The sequence below is a fragment of the Candoia aspera genome, chromosome 6 (genome assembly GCF_035149785.1).
Source record: "Candoia aspera isolate rCanAsp1 chromosome 6, rCanAsp1.hap2, whole genome shotgun sequence".
Classification (NCBI taxonomy): Eukaryota; Metazoa; Chordata; class Lepidosauria; order Squamata; family Boidae; genus Candoia; species Candoia aspera.
Genome location: NC_086158.1, coordinates 81,965,653 through 81,981,275, shown reverse-complemented (window position 1 = coordinate 81,981,275; position 15,623 = coordinate 81,965,653). Strand labels below are relative to the sequence as shown.

The 15,623-nt window shown below is 38.6% G+C and overlaps 1 protein-coding gene across 1 annotated transcript in view; it reads right to left on the bottom strand.

Annotated features, from left to right (window-relative positions):
• The window catches only part of CDH23 (cadherin related 23), a 537,138-nt gene that overhangs the window by 177,563 nt on the left and 343,952 nt on the right, over window positions 1-15,623 (bottom strand). The window contains exons 13-16 of the mRNA XM_063307837.1: window positions 10,653-10,717; window positions 8,307-8,544; window positions 6,252-6,357; window positions 6,040-6,167 (exon numbers count right to left, since the gene is read on the bottom strand). Of these exons, the coding sequence (XP_063163907.1) occupies window positions 6,040-6,167; window positions 6,252-6,357; window positions 8,307-8,544; window positions 10,653-10,717 (537 nt within the window). The remainder of the gene's footprint in view (window positions 1-6,039; window positions 6,168-6,251; window positions 6,358-8,306; window positions 8,545-10,652; window positions 10,718-15,623) is intronic.

Sequence of the window (15,623 nt, the reverse complement as noted above, 5' to 3'; positions counted from 1 at the left end):
TTACTAATTAAGCGGGAATAAATAGAGAGAGCTTCTTCAACTGAGGTTGAATTGATTAGATCCAATCCCAGACTTATTTATTTATTTATTTATCCAATTTGTCACCATCCATCTCCTCCCACCGAAGGGATTCAGGGCGGTTTACCACAAAATAATAATAAAAAAATAAATATATAATAAAATTCCAATATAAAATGCACTATAAAATAATTTCACAAAGCTACTAAATATTAATAAAATCCAGCTGGCTGTGGTCTCATTCAGTCATTGCATAGGAGGGGCACTTCAGGGCACTAATCATGGGTTCCAATCCAAATAGGGTATGAAATTCCCTTTCTAGAGATATGGACCATCTAATTCTTTTGAGGATATTCTCTAAATCACGACTGTCAAAAAGTGATACTTGATCAGGATTCGACAGGTTACAATTCAGGACTATGACCAAAGGTAGACGGTCACTTTCCAATATCAGAGGAAGTAATATCTAACAATAAACTAAACAAACAAATAATATAATCAATAATGCTTTGACCCCAAGTAGATCTAAAAGTGCACCCCTTTGAGTCTGGGAAAGAACTTAAACCATTTAGAATTATAAGATTAAACATAATACAAAATTCTAACATCTTACTCCCAGCGATATTAAAAACTGCCTCACTAGATGAATGGGGTAAGCAGAGAATTGGCGGTAAAAACTCTTCATCATCAAAGCCAAACTTTTTAAGCCAATTGTGAATATTATCTCCAGTTCTGGCATTAAAATCACCAGCCATAAAAAGCTGATCAGCAAGAAACTTTTTAGTTAAAAACAGTATGTAATTAGAAAGCTTATCCCAATTAGCAGAATAATCACCACCTTCCGCAAAATGGGGTAAGTAAACATTGACAAGAAGTAGATTTATAGAAGGTAGTACCAGCCTAAGTGCTTGGGCTATTGGGGGACATGGGTCTAAGGACAAAATCTGTAAACCAAGATTAGCTTTGACTAAGATTGCCAGACCAGCCATAAATCAGCCCTTACTGTGAAACTTATAGGCTGGAAGGAAGAAATTTCTAAAACCATTTAAAGTTAAGAAGTCCGCTGACCATGTTTCCTGCAATAAAATACAGACAAAAGAGGTTAAAAAAATTAATAAAATCCAGATCATACTTTTTGTTTCTCCACCCCGCTATATTCCAAGAAACCAAATGAAAAGATCTAGAGAGGGTAGGAGATGCTAGTCAGTCCAACTCAGTTATCTGGTCCCGGAAATTGGAAGAACCATCTAATATACAACGTGATATAGAGTGAACTTTGGAGTAGGGTGAACGTCTTCCATACGTACAGTATTCAAATCAGTCAATAGATCCTGGGTGTTGGGGATGGCCTGACAGTTCACTGAACCTTTAGGAGCAGTTAAGGCACATAATCAATAATCATCAATCACTATCTCCAGGCCCAGGACCAGATTGGGTGATGGACCCCTTGCGCATGTGTGTGTGGTTTTTTTTTTTTGGTCTTTGAATGGTTATTCGTCTTTTTTCTGGACTTTCTATTGTGATTATGTAATTTTTTGTTTTTAATCTTTTTGCTTTTTGTTGTTTTTTACTGTTGTATTCTGGAAGCAACCTAGAGCCATAACAGACTGGATGGCCTACAAATTCCATAAACAAACAAACAAGTAAATATATACATCTGGATGGACACGTCTATGAAGTTCAGGACTCATGATCGACTTGAAAGCTTGCATGGGCGTGCACACGCATGCACACACACACCATGAGCAGGCAGGTAGCCAGGTGGTAAAGTGCACTTTCCTTCTCTCACACCATCTCCCTGGTCCAAGTGGTGGTCTTTTTCTCAGTCTCTCATCACAGGGAAGGAGGACAGGGGCTTTAATAGTCACACAATTTTCATCAGCCTATTTCGTGTTCAACAATCCTGACCATATTATGTTTATTGGAACTAGTTTGTGCTTTTCTGATTGACACTATGAATTGCCACAAAAGCCTACAGCAGTAGTTATCTAGCTAGCAGAAACATCTCTAATGAAGGTCCCTTTTCATAGCAAACATGTGCACATGGTTGCTTTTCAATACTGGAAATTAGAACACTTTTCTCTAAACAATCGAAATGTCCTTAGCTATAACACTGAACTAAGATTCGTGAACAGTAATATGATGTTAGTTTATAAGCCTCTGTACTTAACAAAAATGGCTTTTAAATTGGTAGGATTGAGCCTTTAACATTTCACTGAACTTTTTCAACTGAAATCATCATCATCATCATCATCATCATCATCATCATCATCATCATCATCATCATCATCATGACATTTGTAAATTAACAGCACCTGAAGCAAATGAATATATTTTCCTTATGATACACTTAAGCATAAAATTGGTGGCTCAGTGCACAGAATAGCATCTAGCATGTCAGTGAATGAGAGGTAGGGAGAAACATTAATGGTAATATTTCCTAAGATGCTAGTTTCAAGCTCAATATTAGTTCTGATCCAGTAGTTCCCTCTTCAGAAGCTTATTGTCCCCTAATGGGAAAGATACAAAGTGAATTTCAGTTCTTTATTAAAAATCAATAAGCATAGGATGAAAAAGTTTCAACTGCTTTCTTTTCTTTACCACGCACACAGAAGCACACACATAGCCACACTTGCTCTTTCATTTCAGCTCCTTAACCGAGCTAATTCATCATCATCATCATCATATTTTCCCCCTTCCACTTGAAAGAGAAAATCCCTTTTGGTCAAAAGTGCAGAATGTGACAGCTACTTAGAAATCACCCATGTACAAAATCAACTAGAAGGAAATGACCTTTTCAAATGTGGTCTTTAGACAGATGGGATTACACTGTCCAAAGAGCAGCTATGGAAAGAAGATATTTATCCTCAATTAAGCCCCTTTGCTGCTTCTTATTTCTCCTCACAATTGTATGAAGGGGAGAGGGTGAAAATCAGGGATTTTTTTTTATAGCAGCATCATCAAAGAGGCCCAACTATTTGGTCAGTGAATTGCTGCCACTTTAAGTCAGATCTGATTAGGAAAGATCTAAGATTGAAAGGTTACCAAGAGACTACTGCTCATCCTTTCTCTGAGCTTTCTCAGCCCACGGTGCTTATACTCTGACAATGTGATTTAATCCTAAAAAGTAACAGTAATGCTAACTCTACTGTTGCCATATATGTGCAGGCTCTCTTTCTGGATAAAAATGTTTGCATCACAGTTCAGGACAACAAGAGCAAGTCATTCCAGGTTGGGATAACCACAATTTGAAAAGTGACCGCTATTCGGACTGCTTCAGGGATGGATAATTTCAGTCACTTCAAGGGCTAATGGGCCTTTGGCCTCCATGTCCCAATCAAAGTTGTTTGGTTCCAGATAACTTCAGGTTTTCAGCAGAGAGCAAAAGAAGAAGAAAACAATGGAACCTTCTCTATGCAATCTTTCTGAACTGAAGAAAATGAAGCAAATTCTCCTATCAAACCCCTGCAGGCTTTTGCCACCCTTATTTGCACATAGTCTCAGGTGAGGAAGGACTCATGAGTAGCCTCTTCTCAAGCTGGTTGTCTATCAATGAAAGATGTAGCAGAAATCAATGGAAGTGTTCCCATCAGCCACAGATTTGGCAGCACTAGCTGTAACTTAATACCATAAAATTTAATCCATTTCATAGAAGATGTCATGGTCCTTCCACCTGCATCTACAAAGAAGCAAAATGTTCACTCCCATAATGAACAAGAGTAAGATACTAAGCACTGTTTAAAATATATCACAATAACTAACATTTCTGTGGAAATCGTAGAGGTAAGGATTTTGGACAAGGAGGAGCAGAGCAAAAAAGTAACTTTCCTTTCCAGATATAGGAGCACATCTTGTTATTGTTTTTGAACCTATATTACCCCAATCCCAGTCTCAGCCCCATATTTTGAGGACTTTGCTTGCAATCTTAGAAACTATAGTTAAAAATAGTATTCAGTATTGTGTTTGTGTGTGTAAAAACTTTAGCAGAACATATGAGATAAATGAATAAGCATATCTTAAAAATACATCATTAATTTTGATAAATATTTGTCTGATGAACTAAGGGTGTTTATATAATGCACAATAGTCCATATGAATAAATTAGATACTTGCTGTTCTTAAACAGCCAAGCAGAGCTAATACTCTGTATTTCTTTTGGCTCTGAATATGGATCCTTTCACTCATCCTCTCCACATGTGTTTGAATAGATGTCGGCTTCTGTATGAGTGCATTTGACTACTGTTTCGCTGTCCTAAAATCTAGCTGATCGTTACACTGTCCATTCTTCTGTGTACAAAATGTTTCTTTAAAGTATTATCAGATCTATGGACCTTGTAAAATGGGTAGTTGCTTCATGGAATGCCACTCTGGTCCTTTTCAATAAACTGTACTCTACACAAGCTTGGAAGAGAACTGGCAAAGAAGGGGAATGATGGAGGAATCCCAATGGGGATAAAAAGCCTGAAATTAAGTGACACATCAGAGGTGGATGAAGGTAAGAATCCAGGAATCTGAGGCTTTGTCTCTCAAGCTGCAAGATGATACTTTTCATCAATGGGTTGAAGAATATCTCTCAAAAAACTTATTAACCTGGAGTTCTGTGCTCTGTTCTCTATTGTAATGATTGAAGCACCACCAGGAAAACTGAGCTGGCAGATGCTTTCTGAACTCAGGTGAAGAGGAATAACAGGTACCACTTTCAGATGAGTTGTATGACTAGGATCATTTGCATTTGTATGAGGAAATGGTAGTAAGCCCATGTGTTTTTCACTACAGTGTTGCTCGTTTGCCTTATCCAAGATACCATCTGCAAGCTCGAAAACTTTTTCAAAGCTAGTCCTCTATATGCCCTCAGATCTCTTGCAATAACCTGGAGGATCACAGCCAAGCATGCCTGTGTAGTGCAATGGATCTAGCCATAAGGCACAGAATAATTGATTATGTGCCATCAAGTCAGTGTTGACTCTTAGAGACTCTGAGCACACAGATAGACATTCTCCAGGATGATCTGGCTCTTCAGGTTTTCTAACAGTGCATCCATTGTCACTGTAACTGAGAATACAATTCATTAATGTTTTATCAGATGCCACTTGAAAGTGCATAAGCTCCACATAGGAACATATATAGAATTTCTCTTCTATCTTGAAGAACACAGAGAAAAAAGGCAATCAAAACTGACAGAAGTTATGGGAGAAATTACTGGCAGCTCTTGCTTGCTGAGAGGAGGGAGGGGAACCCCACCTAGAAGCATATGTGCTGGTGGCATGTTCCCTTCACCCAAGTCCTCTGTAGCTGTAGAACATTCCATCATGGGCTGTAGGCAGGGATACCACCTTATGTGTTGTATGCACAAAAGACCACTGAGAACACAATTACAGGTAAGCAGTCTGTTATTACTGATTCTGGTGAAAAATAAACATAAAACTAAGATACAGGGTTATTCAGTTTAGAACAAATGAAGGATCATTGCTTTGTTCCTCCAAAAAGCCTTCAGAAGACAAAATGGTATCTGTGCTATATCATAGTTATATCAATAGTATATACAAGTTGTATCAAAGCAGACTAGAGACTATGTGTGGTACCCCATTCCTTTTTCTTTCATCTCCCAAGCAATTCTTAAAATTATATTGCCAAAAGACAGGGTTTTTTGGCAGGAAACTAAAGACTGTAGATATTTTAAGCCTTCAATACACTTCACACACACACACACACACATACACACCGATTAAAAAAGAAGACAAAAGCAGAAGCAGTAAATCCAGCAAGTGAGGCCATTATGACAATGACCCACTCAACTGTTTGCTCCTGCTGCCAAAAATTAGTTCACCCCAACATAGCTATTACATTGTTCTTTTATCAATCAATCAATCAATCAATCAGTCCTTCTTACTGAAGTGTTCTTACTAGAATAGACACATTGTTCTAATTAAAAAGAACAGGAAAGGAAAGACCAGGGACTCACTTCTTCTGTTCAGTTTTATCTTCTGAGCAGGTATAATGGAAGGCAGTAGTAGTACTTACGAACACCTCAATGGTGATGGGGACGGAGCTGTTGAGTGCTGGGATGCCTGCATCCTTAGCCATTACAATCAAGTAAATGACACCATTGGCAACTTGCTCATAATCCAGAGGGTGGATGACACTTATCACTGAAACAGCAAAAAGCCTGGGTTGGCAATTATTGATATTAGGCATGGGATGAGGAAGGAATCTGAACACAATGCTGTACTCACCTCCATATCCTTCAGACAAGGTAATGTCAAAGTAACTTTTGAATGCAGATGCATATACAATGCTATAAGTGATCTGGTTGTTTGGAGAGGAGTCTTCATCTGAAGCCTAGATTAAATCAAAAGAAATATTTATATTGAAACATTTTGATGGCAGATTCTTGTAACACAATAGGAACACAAAGCATTTTTATGAATGTTGGTCAAGGCAAGACATATCCTTTCTTAGGAAATGGGTGATGGACAGATCCTCCACATGAGCTAAATGTTTGAAGTGGACAGATTTTCCCATTTGGTGAAATTGATTCAGCCTCCCAACTTCCCTCTCTTAAAGTTGAGGATTGACTGATCTAAGGTCTTTCAAAATGCATGTAGGTAACAACAGAATCAGTTTTGAAGAGATGGGAAAGGACACATAGAAAATGGAAAAAGGGGTGGGTTGTGAATAGTGTTGTTCTTGGATCTTCTTGCTGCTTAAAGAAGAAGGAAGTATTGATCAACTTCTAAGTTTGGTTCTTTCCCATAAAAAATTAGTGCAAGTATCCTCATACTGTATTGTGGGTGATTTCAACATTCTACTTCTGCACTAGTTTGAAGGGCAAATTACTGTATCCTTTCAATGGAAAACAAAGTATATGAAAAAAGGAGAAAGGAGATTGCCTACTTCATCCAAACAGGTGTGCTAGTTGGGAAGGAAAATAATTGCCATGACAAGTGTGAGACTGTTTGCCAAGAATCAATTTAGTGTAGTGGTTAAACTGCTGGGCTAGAACCTAGAAGACCATGAGTTCTAGGCATGAAAGGCATCTGTGTGACTTTGGGCCAGTGACACTCTCTCAGCACAGTCCACCTATTAAGGGGAAAAATTAGGAACATTAGGTATATATGCCACCTTGAGTTGACCACAGATTAAAAGCAGGATAAAAATTAAATAAATCTTTTTTAAAAAAGTGAAGAATTCAAATGAGACATAGCAAGTAGGATAATTTGATCACCCAAAAGTGCTTTGGAGCACCTGGGAATGTAAAGGTAGTGCCTGTCTTCAACACCTTTATTTATTTATTTATTTATTTTATTATGCAAATTTCTATCACTGCCCATCTCCCCCAAAAAGGGAGATGACACCTTAATGTAGCCACTTGCTTTCTTGGGATTGTACCCTTTAAAACACTTTTTTTTGGTGGGGGTCCAAAGCAATGCATACCCCTAACACCGAGAGCAGGGTGATGCTCATTTCCCTTTTGAATAGTGTAAACAGCACATCTGCAGATGTTATTGTAGCTCTGAAAAACTAAGACCCATGTTCCCAAGCCATCTCCTCAGAGGGGTAAAAAAAAAACCAAGATGGTGACCATGACTGCATGTTCAAAGCCCCATCCATTTTTAAATTTTGTTGCTGGAACATGTAAAAATGTAGAAAGAGTCTTGCAAATATCAAGAATCAGGAAGCACAAAAAGCACTGAAAACTTGGCTCTTCACCCAGGCTCTGGAGTAGGGTGAGCTCCTGTGTGGTGCTTGGAATTTATGTCCGGACATATATAGTCTCTTTGTTTATTATGGGTTTTTATTCTTTGTAATGTAAGCCTCCCAGTCATTCTGAAGTGAGGCTGCCTTACATTTAATAAATAATTGTAACAACAACATGCTTAATCCCATTTCACTCTCAGTTCTTTTTTTTTTAAGATGGGGACAGACACTTTCTTGAAAATAGTGTTTCTGGAGGTTATCCTTTTGCTTTGAGGCATGCCAACACCTCATTTAATACTCTTTAAAATGGAAAATTCTGCTGGGGAATGAACTTGGTGGGCACCAAGGGATGTTTCCACAGGCACACACAAGGACACAGGCATCACACTGGGAATCTCAGTTCTAGTGGAATGCCAACACTCTAAAGGTTTTTTAACAATGCTTTCCGCACACTGTGCCCTTTTTTCAATGCAGGTCCCTGTAGGGCAAATACAAACTGATTGTGTCACAAGTGGCTTTTAAGTTACACTGAAGCTCATTTCTTCCTCATCATCTCAGCATACAAAATACACATATCCGGATTTTCTTACCCTCACGCGGACCAGTTGAGTGACTGACGGCTCATTTTCCCGCAGAGCCCCTAAATAGGAATCTTTCTGGAAGGTGGGTATGTTGTCATTGACATCCAGGACGTTAATCCGGACCCTCCCAGTTGTCTCTTCTCCACCCCCATCTCTGGCTATGACAGTGAGTGTATAACGCTGGGTTGTCTCAAAGTCCAGCCGGGCAACCAATGTGATGACGCCTGAATCCTTGTCTAAGGAGAATCTGGAGGCCAAAACAGTAAACAGTATACTGAGGACAATGTACAACGGTAAATGGTTAATGTAGAAATGTTGTGGGGAAGCAATGGATGGGAGAAGTGAATTTTGAGTGGAAAAAAATCCAGTAAAGAAAGGGTTAAATACCACAGTCCCACACGTCTACACATTTCTCTCCTTCATTTACAATGGATGTCTCCTGAGCCTGCTTCCAGTACAAAAAATCCGTACACACTATTTTGGAAATTTATTATACACGCTTGAATGTAATACATAGTTTGCTCTTTAGCAGATGAGAAAATCAATCCTCATCTTGCCTTCACGAGGATGCACAGGAAGTTTGCAAAGGTATTCACAGAATGAATAGAGGAGTTTGCTCTAGTGCAGTTCACTTCAAACTGAACCTCTCTGAAGAAAACTCTCAGCACATTATTGGATGCTCTGTCCTACCTTCTCCTCTCAAGATAAATATCCAAATTGTTTTGATACACAGGTACAGATATTAATCTTGTAGTTTAATTTTAAAGGATCTGAGGACAACAGGACTTTCTGTCCCACTTTTAGGAATTCTAAGACTCCAATTAGCAACTAACTAGGCTTTCTGATCAACTGGATTTCTATACTAAATCTTTAGATCAGACAAATCTCAGTCTTGCATTTTTTGATCCAAGGCCAGTTAGGATGCAAGACGGACCAACCAGAGTTGGCAATGTAATTCATAGTTGATTTTCTGAATTAAAAATGCTGCTCCATGATTAATTTATACTACAAGTTGAAGAATGAATGAATTATAAATAAGTCCTGCAAACTGACATCAGTTCATGCTACAGCCTATATGTAGAGCTTGTGTCTTCCCTACCCCCATTTAATTTACCACCAGCAACTCCCTTTGATCAACTGTGAGTAGTGATGGAAATAATGCAGGTTAGCAGGCAGGCCAGAGAAAACTTGGAGCACATAGGAGGTGCATGAGACAGATGTATCCCCACTGTAGGTGCATGCAGACATTTCTGCATTCTAAGGTAACCTAATAAACCCCTGCATAGTCTTTTCAGATTTCAAGAAGTTCAAGAAGTTCTGGATTTCATACTGAATTGGTCTCCATCGAAGACAATTCTAGTGTCCTGTAGTACTAGCCAGTCCTATTCCTTAGCATGGCTTCTCTTATCTACCCTTTCACCACTTACCCTTTTAGCTTTGTCTTTGCTGTTTGCTAATTTCTTGTTTGGGTGTAGAATTCCATCCTACATTATTAAACTTTTCCTTCCCTGATAGAAAAACAGAAAACAAGGAACACCATCAATCTAAAATTGATTGATTATGGGCCATCAAGTCGTTTGTGACTCCTAGAGACCACATAGATAGATTTTCTCCATGACGATCTATCCCTAACCTGTTCCTTCAAGTCTCCCAATGGTGCACTCATAGCCACCATAACTGAGTCCATCCACCTTGCTGATAGTTGTCCTCTTCTTCTCTTTCCTTCCACCTTTTCCAGCATTAGAGCCTTTTCCAGAGAGCTGGGTCTTTGCATAATGTTTCTGAAGCAGGATAATTTGAGCCTGGTCGTTTGTGCCTTGAGTGAGAAATCTGGGTTGATTTGTTTGATGATCCATAGATTTGTTTTCTTGGCTGTCCACAGTATTCTCAGGAGTCTTCTTCAGAGTTCAAAGGTGTCAATACTCTTCCTACCCTCCTTCTTTATAGTCCAGCTTTTGCTTCCATAGAGTGTCACTGGGAATACCATGGCTTGCACAGTTCTGATCTTTGTAGGTATGGACACATCACTCCATTTGAGTATCTTTTCCAAGGCCTTCATGGCCGCTCTGCCAAGTGCTAGTCTGAAGCATATTTCATGACTGCTTGTTCCTTTACTGTTGATGGATGATCCTAAATGGCAGAAGCTATCCACCATTTTGATATCTTCATTGTCAATTCTAATTAGTACCTCCTGCACTGATATGATTTTCAGGACACTGAAACCAAAAACCTGGCTCAACAAAACAACTATCACAACAAAGTGAGGATTTTATCTGGATTTAACTGAAACAAAGGAAGCATTTTATTAAGGCCACAGTAGAACAAGGCAAGGAATACCTGTAATAAAACACCTACCTGTCAGGATCATCACTGAAGTAATAGCTCACTTTTCCATAAGAGCCCACATCATTGTCTGTGGCCTAAAAATACAATAAACATGAGCAAAGCAAGCAATGTAGATATTTCAATTATTCCCCCCCACCCCACAAGCCCCCAAATCACCTCTTTGGGATCCTCCCAGCAAAACACATTGTTCCTTACAAATCATGAACCACTGCGTTTTATGCTCACAAAGAATTATTGGAATGAAAAATCTACTTGGGTAAAACCCACATAAATAGAAAAAAAAGTCAAGGCAAACAGCCATGAAAATACAGATGTCTGGATTTCAATTTTATGCTCTTAAACAGAAGGAACATAAACCCCCACAACCAGACATAAAGAAACTTTTTTTAACGCAATAACTATGACAGGGATCATGAGAAAAGAGCTAGGGCCAAGACTGCTACCAAGTGATACTCTGCTGAAGAAGGTGATTCATTAAAAATATCCTGGTGTTATTGAGAATCTCCTTACCATCTAATTTATGATCCAGTCTCTCCATTATTCCAAGCCATACTACCATTAAAAGCACCCACTATCTTCAGTAAGCATCTCTTTTCTGATCCAGAATTCTATTAATTGTAGCCCAAAGTGTTTGGAGGTTGGAAAAGATTGCTTTAGATTACCAAATCAAAGTAGTTTGGTAAACATGGACATGTCCTTATGAAAAATCATTTTTAAATCAAGAAAGCCCCTCAGTTTATGGCTGATATATCATATGCTTTAGAAATATCCGTATCACAGTAAAAGCCCATTCTACTGAACAGAAGCACCTTGACTTTTTGGAAGAACATTAGTGACAAATGCCTTTGGAGAAAAAGTGTTATACTTGAATTGTAATAGGCATGTCTATTTTTAGAAATAAAAATAAAAACAATTGAGACCTTCTGAGATTTGTCTTCCTTTCTTTGCAATTTTGTTCACTGAGTGTTTCCCTGATTTCTCGTTTGCATCCCAAGCTTTCATATTTGGGCTAAACTGAATTCCAAAAGACTGCATAACTGGCCAATATTATGGATTCTGAACACATCCTTTCACCTTCTACCCTTGTGAAGGAATATACAACAAAATATGCTCATGGAGATACATGATGTATATTAGATCACATACTTTTTCTAGATGTGTCAAGATCAATATGAGAGTTGTTAATAATCTGTCCAAAGAATATGGGTGGTCAGGGCTTCCTTTGTTGATACCACCTTTCCAGGAGTGCAAGGAAGATTTTATTCATTCATTTGGATCAGCAACGTCATAACTCCAAGGCAGTGCAATGTCTGTGCAACAAGAAGCCAACAGGAGGGATCTTTGCTCATTAGATCTCATTCACCATTGTGAAATCCTGACAAGTCTTGTGAAGCTCTGACTGACCCTACAGTATGGCCACAGCATAAAAGCTTGGCTCTAATGACTATATAAAATATGCACGACTAGCAGCTAAGACAAAGGGGAAGAAATTGTATTTTGAAATGAGAAACCACCTAGCTTTTTAAATCTATATTTTTATTTTCTAGATTGATTTCTGCCAGAGTGTCTTGGAGGCTGATAGATGTGACTAAAAGCAGAACACATTTCATGTGAAAATTCAAAAAGATTTTATGAATGACCCAGAATAAAATCCTACTCTATGACTTCTTTGATTTATCTACGGCCTTGTAACTTTTGAAAAGGCCATTAAAATTTGAATCCCTACAGGCTTAATAACAAGGCCTGAATGAGGAAAAGAGCAGAATGAGATACTGTACAACTGACTTGGATCCAGTCACAGCACAAACTTGCCCTGATAGCACATTTTTCCCCTGCTGGGCTCCCACAACATTGTTTTCATATTATCCTGTCCATGAATGAGACAGACTTAGATTGTCCTTAACTGTGTGGGTGTTAAAATAGCCTTTTCACCCTTATTCTGATGCTTTCCAAGGAGAGCCTCAAGGTGTATAAAATTTGTTCACCTTTGTCACCGATGACCTTGGTGAGTGCCAGTGACTGAGAGGAAAGGCCACAGAGGCAGGAAAGGAACAGCAAGTGATATATCAGGTAGATAATACTGAGGCATGTGCAGGAGAATATAGAAATCCTGGAAAGCCAACAAAGTTTCCAGTTGAAGTCAGTAATCTGCCTGTATTGCTTCTGATTGAACAGCACTAGTTCCAGAAGCATGCTGTTTGATTTAATTGTATCTTCTATGCAATTTTTCATTATTCTGTTCAAAAAATAAATCTTAATTGAAACAATTTGTTATGAAGGTTTAACAACTTCCTTGATGATCTATGCCCAAGATCAACATCATATGTGTTTCTTTTATGTGTGCACAGATCCACAACCACACAAAGAGCGGGTTCACCCCAAAGGCATTTTCTCTAGTCACTTTTTCAAATGGAATTGTGATTACATTCTACACGTATTGCAAGCAAAAAAAAAAAAAAATGTCTGCAAGATTAACAAAATGTATTCAGATTTGGGCAGCAAATTAAAACATGAATATTTAAACAACAATGGCAAAACCATTCCTTTGCTGAAAAAGGTACATTTCAGTAAGTGGAAAATACTGATACCTATATGTGGCTCAATTAAGATTTTACTATATTTGTTAGATTTATATCCTGCCTTTCCTCTAAAATTCATGCCTGTGTACTTGTGTGTGTGTGTATTTCTACAACAGATTAAAGAAGGGATTACAAAACTTTAGAATGGCCTGGTTCCATTTAAAATCATCAATTTATATTGTTTGAATTCTAGTCGATCATGTTAGTAATAGTGCACATTGATCAATCATTTTTTGCTTGTGGGAGTGATCAAACAAATCAGGACACCTCTTACGTGGTTCCTTAGCATCTTCATATGTGCAAATGGAGATGTATGGTTTATTCTTTTTCTAACCTAAGCCAGAATTTGTTCTTGGTTTCTGATTCCTGGCTTGTACATGAGAAGCAAGCTAGGGAGACCATTTTACATGTCAGATTAAGGGCAGACAATTTCTTGGTGGCCAGAGACCATGTTGAACGTTTTTGGGCAGGGAAAGACCACAATGGGCAAGGATACCAAGTAGACTTTCTGTATCTTTCCTGCATTTAGGCGTGACTTTTGAGGTCCCATTAAGTAAGTAAAAAAGTAAGGTAGGTTAACCTCTTTTAGGGCTTTCACTATATTTTTCATATGCTTCTTGCTTTACTGTGGTGAGAATCTGCACTGCTAGTTTTCAGCAGCTGTGCTCAGAGGCCTCTAATCTAACCACAAAGGCTCAGATTAGCCATTCCTGTACTGACCTAATCATGGAGTGTTTCCTACTTTATTTAGCCATCTTGCTGGCAGGAGGAGCAAGCTATGTGCAGCAGCCCACTTGCTTGTTCGTACAAAGTCAGCATTCTAAAGCATTCTCATATGCCCTGATCCAATAAGTGTCTCCGAAGTAAACTTTAATAGTCCAACTGTGAAAGGTTAATACCACAGATAAGGCTTTCAGAGTCAAGTGATCTTGCTGATATTTAAGCAATTTGTACTATTAACTTATAAGACATGAACTTTGCTGGAAGAAGATCAGAATAAGCCTTCCTTCTATTTCCCCCCGACCCTCCCTTACCAAGCAACCCTATTTTTCCTCTCTCTTTCTTCTTCCCCCCTTGATTTAACAATACTGCTGCTTGGTCTGAGCTCAGTCACTCACTAGGATGCAATGCAATACACCTTTGCAACTTGGAACCCCTTTCCTGGCATTTACCCCGCCCTGTCAGTTGGAGGCATTGAGAGCTACAATTTCCTCCTGGTGGGGCCATTGCTACAATATAGCCTTCGATTTTCCCTGGCTCAAAGCATAACTTTGGGAAAGGGGCCCTTGTAATCCTGGTCAGAATGTGTCCCACCTCATTAGGGCAAAGGCTACGAGATGGCCATTCAAGATGGCTGTTTCCTGATGTTCAACCCCAGCCTTCCCTTTTGCAGATAGTTCTCTGAGGCTGCTGCAGGCTAATGTGGTTATTTCATCTGACCATGCATATCCAGATGGCTTTTCAGCCACAGTCCTCAGAGGCCACACCAGTTGGCAAAAAGGGCCAGATTTCTAGATACCTCTCTAGGCCTCATCTTAAATTTCCATTTAAAAAACAGCTTCCAAATACAGCTCAGCCATTAGAGAAAAACTTTAAAATATTATTAAAATAATTATTTTTAAAGCACTAAATTATTCAGGCATTAACACCCTTTCCAATTTTCTTTTCTTTTTGTTCATTCCAGGTATATTCATCATTGGACAAGTCTGCAGCTGCAGGGTCAAAAGATGACATGAAGAACAAACAGAAAGTGATCCTTGTGCTCTGAACCAGGGGCCTTCAGCCCTAAGGAACAGTTTTGGTATACCTGAGATATAATTTCCTGCGATTTATACATTATTTAACATTCCACTAATACATTTGGTTAAGCAAATATTCAAAGTACTACAAAAATAATCACGAGAAATGACGGTCAGATATATTGACAATATAGGCACTTCAATTTATTGTTATACCATATTCTTTCATTTTATGTAGCTTTATTTACACAATCTAAGCAATTGCAGTCTAGGAAATCATATTTACTAATTAAGGAGTATTTATTTTAGGGTTTAACATTTTCTTTGAGAACTTGGAAGGTGGAACATAGCAGCAAGAAGGGTAAAAAGAGGCGGACAAAGAATTTTTCTCTGTCAAGCCAAAATGGAGATGTTAGTGGTGGCCAATGCCAATGCCCAGAATATGGGAAAATGCAAGTACACATATGTTGTGTTCCTCTTTGAGAAGCAGGCTTGGGGTTTGAATATCTTTCTGGATTACAGTTCTGTTCCTGAAGGACCATATTTGAGATGCATCCAAGAGAAACTTATCAGACATGTCCATTCTTGTGCCTTCCACATTAGTTGGACTGTGTGGGTTGTAGATCAAAATACAGTAACCTGGCTGCCTACTCCTGCCTTGT